At 40.0% G+C, this 8028-nt stretch overlaps 1 protein-coding gene across 1 annotated transcript in view; it reads left to right on the forward strand.

The window, feature by feature from the left end:
- Window positions 1-7738, forward strand: part of LOC120527556 (hematopoietic prostaglandin D synthase-like) — a 36967-nt gene extending 29229 nt beyond the window's left edge. Inside the window, exon 7 of the mRNA XM_039751118.1 lies at window positions 7494-7738. Within this exon, the coding sequence (XP_039607052.1) occupies window positions 7494-7658 (165 nt within the window). The 3' untranslated portion in view covers window positions 7659-7738. The remainder of the gene's footprint in view (window positions 1-7493) is intronic.
- Window positions 7739-8028: the final 290 nt, after the last annotated feature.

Here is an 8028-nt window from a genome sequence, read left to right on the forward strand (position 1 = left end):
GATTTTTCTCACAGGTTCCCTGTTCTGTGCATCAAATTGTACAAATAACTTTTTAGTTTACCTGGAAGAGAGGTACCATTGTTGCTGCCATGGGGAGTGGGCTTGGAGTCTCACATTTGTTAGCATGCTGAAGCCTTTTACAGTTTATTATCTAGTTATTGGGCATTCACAAGCAGAACTGACTGTACCTCTTGGCTGATTGGATTAGCCTTTGGCCTTCAATTACTGCCAGCTTGTTTTCTTCTACTTCTGCTCATGGCACTTGTGTTTTGGCCAGTTCTATTTTCCCGCATGCCACAGCAACCAAAGGCTACAACAACTGTAGACAGCAGTTAGAGCATTTACCCCTGCTTCTGAGCAATATAGGTCCTTCATTTGCATAAATCTGTGCATTGCCAATGCACAACTTCACATTGTAGGACAGATTGGCATTATCATTTTTGCCAGGCTGGAACCAAATTCCTGGCTTAGCAAACTTGTCAAACAATTTCATCGCCAGCTAAAAGTCTCAGCTTTTCTGAATAAGCTTCCCTTTGGAATGCAGCATATGCAGCCTTATCTGAGTATATGATTGATTCCAGACTGTGTAACAGCCAAGGACAACAATCTCTATGGCACATAATAGACTCAAATTTTGGACAAAGGGTCATAAATCCAGGGCAAGTAACTCTGAATATCCTGTAAAACATGTTAAAAGAATTTGACCAAACAGATTTTAAAAATGTGGATATAACTCTGGACAAACAGCTGGTGGCAATATGAGACAAAGAAAAGAAAGAAAAGGATAGGAAAGAGGATGGAAGTGGACAAGAAAACACCACCATTGATATCTATTCAGACCTAATGTTTACTATCAGTTTTTTTAAAACAATTGGTACAAGATAGTTATGAATTATTCAGGGTTTTAGCCAGTGCTCCACGGTGTTTTGCCACACATAATGAAAACTGCCCAGGGTATGTAAATGAGGGTCTATGTCTTTAAACAGGTTTTGAACATATATGCAGTGACTTCTGGAACTTGTAGTTTTTGTCCGTATGCACTTTAAACTATATAAAGTGGAAGTGAATGATACAATTGGACTTTCAACTTTTGAATCATTATTGCAAACATCAACATTGAGTGGACCCTTTAGTTAACTTCAGTGATGGAATTTGCAATACCAACCAAGAAGGATAGTAGTAAATGTTTGAAATTTACCTGTTCATGGTGCTCCTTATGGAAGGGGCATGCCTCAAAAGAAGTCTGAAAGCTTCTGAACTTAATTGAAAGGACTAATTTATGCTAGTTCTTATAACGACAAGCACTTTGCAAAAGTGGGGAAAATCAATTGCATTATTAACACTAGAATCCCTGAAGCCTACGATAAAAGCCGTAATTCCGAGCCACCTTAAATTCCTTCATATCTCTCCATCAGTGTCCTTGTTTTGCAAATGTGTCAATCAAAAAAAGCAGCCTGCTATCCCATTCCCCCACCGGTGCAGCCGAAGTCTCTTTATCTGGCCATTAGGTTGTCTGAAGTTGTATAGGGCAAATATATCATTATTTGGAATACTTACATTTCATGTGTGTTCCATGTCTACAAAGATCTGGGTAAATGTAGGATGACAGGAAATGTGAGGGAAAAAATGCTGAACATGTACCTAAAACAGAAACTTTCCATGTTATGACGTGAAGTGTATAATGTGGGAAGACTTTAGTCCAAATATCAAACATGTGTGTTTTTATTGTATTCCAAATAATGATGCACAGGTCCATAAATATTTGGACAGAGACAGCTTTTTTTAAATTTTGGTTCTGTACATTACCATAATGAATTTTAAATGAAACAACTCAGATGCAGTTAATATGCAGACTTTCAGTTTTAATTCAGTGGGTTGAACAATAAGATTGCATAAAAATGTGAGGGAACTAAAGTATTTTTTTTAACACAATCCCTTTATTTCAGGGGCTCAAAAGTAATTGGACAAATTAAATAACTGGAAATAAAATGTTCATCTCTAATACTTCATTGAAAACCCTTTGCTGGCAATGACAGCCTGAAGTCTTGAACTCATGGACATTACCAGATGCTGGGTTTCCTCCTTTTTAATGGTCTGCCAGGCCTTTACTGCAGTGGCTTTGAGTTGCTGTTTGTTTGTGGGTCTTTCTGTCCGAAGTTTAGTCTTCAACAAGTGAAATGCATGCTCAATTGGGTTAAGATCAGGTGACTGACTTGGCCATTCAAGAATTTTCCACTTCTTTGCTTTAATAAACTCCTGGGTTGCTTTGGCTGTATGTTTTGGGTCATTGTCCATCTGTATCATGAAACGCCACCCAATCAATTTGACTGCATTTAGCTGGATTTGAGCAGACACCTCAGAATTCATTTGGCTGCTTCTGTCCTGTGTCACATCATAAATAAACACTAGTGTCCCAGTGCCACTGGCAGCCATGCACACCCAAGCCATCACACTGCCTCCACTGTGTTTTACAGATGATGTGGTATGCTTTGGATAATGAGCTGTTCCACGCTCTTTCCATACTTTTTCTTGCCATCATTCTGGTAGAGGTTGATCTTGGTTTCATCTGTCCAAAGAATGTTTTCCCAGAACTGTGCTGGCTTTTTAGATGTTCTTTAGCAAAGTCCAATCTAGCCTTTCTATTCTTGAGGCTTATGAGTGGCTTGCACCTTGCAGTGCACCCTCTGTATTTACTTTCATGCAGTCTTCTCTTTATGGTAGACTTGGATATCAATACGCCTACCCACTGGAGAGTGTTGTTTACTTGGTTGGCTGTTGTGAAGGGGTTTCTCTTCACCATGGAAATGATTCTATGATCATCCACCCCTGTTGTCTTCCGTAGACGTCCAGGTCTTTTTCTGTTGCTGAGTTCACCAGTGCTTGCTTTCTTTCTCAGGATGTACCAAACTGTAGATTTTGCCACTCGTAATATTGTAGCAATTTCTTGGATGGGTTTTTTCTGTTTTCGCAGCTTAAGGATGGCTTCTTTCACCTGCATGGAGAGCTCCTTTGACCGCATGTTGTCTGTTCACAGCAAAATCTTCCACATGCAAGCACCACACCTCAAATCAACTCCAGGCCTTTTATCTGCTTAATTGATAATGACATAACAACGGACTTGCCCACACCTGCCAATGAAATAGCCTTTGAGTCAATTGTCCAATTACTTTTGAGCCCCTGAAATGAAGGGATTGTGTTAAAAAAATGCTTTAGTTGCCTCACATTTTTATGCAATCGTTTTGTTCACCCACTGCATTAAAGCTGAAAGTCTGCACTTCAACTGCATCGGAGTTGTTTCATTTAAAATTCATTGTGGTAATATACAGAACCAAAATTAGATAAAAGTTGTCTCTGTCCAAATATTTATGGACCTAACTATTATTTACAGAATTAGTACATAGTTCAGCACTAACAGTAAGGACATTCTGGACTCTATGTAAGAACCATTTGTTAGTTACATAATGTTAAATTGATAGAAAATTTTTCTGATTTGTTATTTTTTAAATTTTTTCGCAAAACTTTTTTTAAAATAAACTTTATTGGACTGAGGAATTTCTTTTACATGTTTGGCTCATGCTGAATCCTACCTTGCCAAATCAGTAGCTGCTTGATTACAGCAACCTGAAATATACACAGCTACAAAGTATATGTTGCCTGGGGGTGATTTTGGGGGTGCACATCTTATTTGTTTGCTGTGTTTGTAAATAGCAGTATATATCTGCTATTTTGTAATACTAGCCAACCCGCGGCATACCATACGCCGCATAATCAGGCCAGTTTTTTAATGATTTTTAAGCACAGGGAGAAAATTATCTTTTGAAAAATCGGTAATGTAATAAATCAGCAAGAAATGCAACATTTTAACAATGCACGGAACGAACCAACACACAATCATCCGTGACTGAAAACTGGCAGACCAATGTTGTTGATGTGAGCGAAGGAAATGTAGACGCGCGCCTTCTGTTCTGACAGATGTGTCGACGATGTATTGCTGGAAGAGTTTGCCACTGGAATGCAAGACACTAAATGAAGATCTCATGGCAAGCCTGAAAGCATAAAATTGGAGCTGTGTGGCTCGCGTTCTTTTCGCGTTTCCCTTTTACTCAACATGGGTTAATTGTATGTGCCAGCCTGGATCTCCGAAAGGGAATAGCAGTGGAAAAACCATGGGGTCACAGTTCATATTGAGAACAGAGATACGCTTGCAAGCATCTCCCCTTGGATATATGCAAATGTTGCGTTGTGCAGGAGGTTCCCCGTCTTCACCTACAAAGCAGCACGATCAGTTTGACAGGACGGGGAGTTATACCTTCTCCTATCCAGAGCTGGATTTTCCATGAACAACATTCGTATAGCAGTAACAGAGTAACCGTGAGTGATAATGTCATGCATTTGCATGTAAGACTTTGCGTAGGGATTAACCTGGCGTATCATGTTGTCTAGTTGAAGCAACAAAATGTCACTGCAAGCGCTATTACATTCCTTTTGCAAATGTTGACTGGTAGCCTCAGCAGATTGTTGACCTCTGCTGGCCAATGAAGAGCATTGCAAGAAGCACATAGTGCGGTAGGTTATGTTCTTGGACGTGAAAGGCAGTATCTTCTTGAAAAGCTGCAGAAAAGTGAATGCGATGTTTGTGCATGAACGATTTAGTGCTGTGTTGACACTGAAGGGAATTAGAATGAGTTGTGTCGAAGCATTGCTGGCAATGTTCACATTGCATAATACATTCAGTGGAATGTGTTTTTAAATGCATGTTGCGAAATCTCTGCAGTCGGAACGTTTTTGAACAAATTGTGCATTCAAAGATCTTTTTGGAATGCGTTCGTTCAGTGGAGTGGGTGTGTAAATGTGCTTTGAGATATTTCTGGTGTGTGAAGGTTTTGGAGCAGTGTTGACACTGAAAAGAATTCATCAGGGAATGTGTTTTGAGATGGTTAGTAAGGTATCTGCGTGCGTGAAAGTGTTTGTCGCAAATTTTGCATACAAATCTTTGCGTTGAATGGATCTGCATATGGTTGTGGAGATTCATCTCACCTGTGAAGTCCTCGTTACAAAATGTGCAATTGAAGGTGAGAGTGGAATGAGTTCGTGTTTTTTGAGAGCGCGAGTTGTCTCGAACCATTGTTGGCAATTTTCAAATTGCATCACTTGGTTAGTGTTGTGTTTTTTCAAATGTGCCTTCAGATATCTGTGCACTCTGAAGCTTTTAGAACAAAAGGTGCATTGAAAGTCCTGTGTGGAATGCGTGTGTTCAGGGGAGGGTGTATTTAAATGTTTTTCAGGAAGAGGAGAGTGGGCAGGTGACGCCACATTAGTGTGGTGAGCAAGTGGGTGTGCACGCTGTGTGCACATATCGACAGAGTCAAAAGATGTCACCAGAAGGTAATCACATGGGTATTTGAGAGGCATGAGAACCTTGTAATGCCCAAGATCCAAAGGACCGCTAAAGAGCAAGGATATGAAGAGACACTGGGCCGGATTGTAAACTCGAGGAGAGGCATGAGGACGTTCTTGGAAGTAAATGCTGATAGTAGCTGGAAGGATTTGGGACATTGCCACAATTTCTGCCTCGCCACCATAGACTCCAGACGTATTCATGTAATCAGTGTATTGTTGAGCAGACTTATAACAATGCCTCTGTGACTAAGAACAACGGACACCACGTCACCAAAGTTATCCCAATGTTGGCAAACAATTTTAACAGCCATGTTACGAAGTTTGAGAGCAACAGTTTCGTCAATGACATTTCTCCAAAAAAACCTGACTGACAGAAACAAACAGTTACCTGAAGCAGGAATTTCTATAACATTGAAAGAAGTGTTGTTTCCATTTCCATGAATTTGAAGCGGTAGCCATGGAGGGCAAAAGAATAGTCAACGTGGCTCACAGCTGGGTTTGGAACGCAGCACAGACCAAATCAAAGCTGTTTGATTTGGTGGGCAGTGGTCTGAGGTGCGTTCCTGAGCACATGGGAGGAGGGGTAGAGTTTCTGGGCGGGGCTTCGTTGTTCCTTTCGCATGGTTTTTCATGGTGGACGCGGTCGGGTGTCAAAACCGAAAAGAATGATGAAAAGTCAACGTGGCTTAGACGTGCATGTGGACTCCGAGCACAGATGAAAGGGGCTAACTGGGTGGTCGGTGAGTTTTTGCGTCCGGGCACATGGGCAGGCAGTGTGAATGCCTAGAGAGCGAGGGTAGAAGCGGGCTGGTGAAAAAGGAGTATTAGTGGGCAGGGAAACGTCTTCCACATTTCTGCAGGAGCATCTAAGAAGGCGCATGTTTGTCGCGGATGCAAATTGCTGTATGTAGTGTGTAAAACAGTTTGCTATGGTGCACGCGTGCGTAAGGTCGTAACCAAAACTCGGTTTTTAAAGACTGCTTACTTCATTGTGTTTTAACCTCAGTTGTAAAGGATTGTTTTAAAGATCCCATGGGATACCCCTCACAAACCGTTTTACACGCTGCATATGGCGATTTACCTCCGCGAGAAACATGTCTCTATGAACAGTCAGCATGCAGGTGCATGTGGCCTCTACGACACATAAATGACGCAGTTTCTCCTGTGTCGTCGTGTCTGAGTTGGTGGGCGTGGCTCTGCGAGTTATTGTCGTATCCAATGGTCTTGGAGTTGGTGGGCGTGGCTCCTTCCTGTGTGCGCCATCGGTGTCTTACTTGTCGGAGGCTGAGTGAATCCACGCCCCTTCCGGCGTGCTTTCCATGGTTGTCTTGCCTTAGTGAATTATATATATAGATATTGAGTTTAAAACAACTACAACAACTTATTTTTTGCATAGCGCTATTCACTAAGCAGAGGCACAGAGCATATTGAACAATTCTCATTTAAAATACAAATACAGATTATAATAATTGCTAAATACAGGACTGATACACATATAAATAACAGATCTGTTTTATACACACAACCAGCTCGTATTTCAACATATTTTGGTGTGGTTGCCTTTATAAACAGATGGAAGAGGGGAAAATGCAGTAGGGTTTGGTGTTGGCCTAATTTCATCTAAGCCTCTGTTAAAAAGTAACAACTTGAGCATTACACAAATCTGCTTGTAACCATGCCACCCCTCTGAAATGTGGGGTTTGTGACCAACTACTCTTATCATTAGTCATCCTTGCTGAAGGTACAAATTATCTCTTTGATCTTGTTTTTGAATGCCATTGCCGGATTCTATAGCTTTCAAATTGTAGAACAGACTATGAGAGTTAGATCTTAACAACCCCGCCAGTTCTGTAATATCAGCAAAATGTAAAACACTTTGTTAGTGAATACACAGTTGTACACAACCAAAGAATTAATTAGAATAAACTGTGAATTCTACACTATCAACATGTTTTGGCAAAATTATAGTCATTTAAAGCCTGCAAGTCTTTTCTGTTGTTCTCTAAAGCTATAATGTGCCACCCCCTAAAAGATAATGCCAGCTTGATCCTACAATAGTCTATTGTTAATTAATTATTTTTTTCATATTGCAGGTTACTTGGGCCGACCTTTACTGGGAAATTTGTTTTACCACACTGAATAAACTGAAGGAGAATTTTGCAGAAGAATATACTCAATTGTTATTTCTGAAAGACAGAGTCAAAGCAATTCCTGAAATTGCTGAATGGATTAAAAAAAGGCCCTCGACTGAATTTTAAAATGTCTATGAAGTTATTCTTAATCCATGGCATTTGCTGTAGAAAAGGTTTTGCAGAACTCCCTAAGCTTCTGTAGAATTCCTTAGGAACTGTAAACATTTAAAATGCTTATACTTTCAAGATACATTAAATATTTTGCATGCACCTGTAATATTGATTTTTCACATCTGCAATGCAAACACACACCAAGCAGCATTTTCAACATATTGATGTGAGGTAACATCAAAAGATTTACTTTACTGGTTAAAATCATTTGCCGATTAGGAAATTTTCACTTTTTCATGTGGTATTCATTCTTCTTCTGAAGACTCACTTTATTTTATTAACTATTTTAAAGTACATTACAAAATGGTTAAATAGGGCAAATGTT

Source organism: Polypterus senegalus, chromosome 4, assembly GCF_016835505.1.
Source record: "Polypterus senegalus isolate Bchr_013 chromosome 4, ASM1683550v1, whole genome shotgun sequence".
In the NCBI taxonomy this organism is placed as follows: Eukaryota; Metazoa; Chordata; class Cladistia; order Polypteriformes; family Polypteridae; genus Polypterus; species Polypterus senegalus.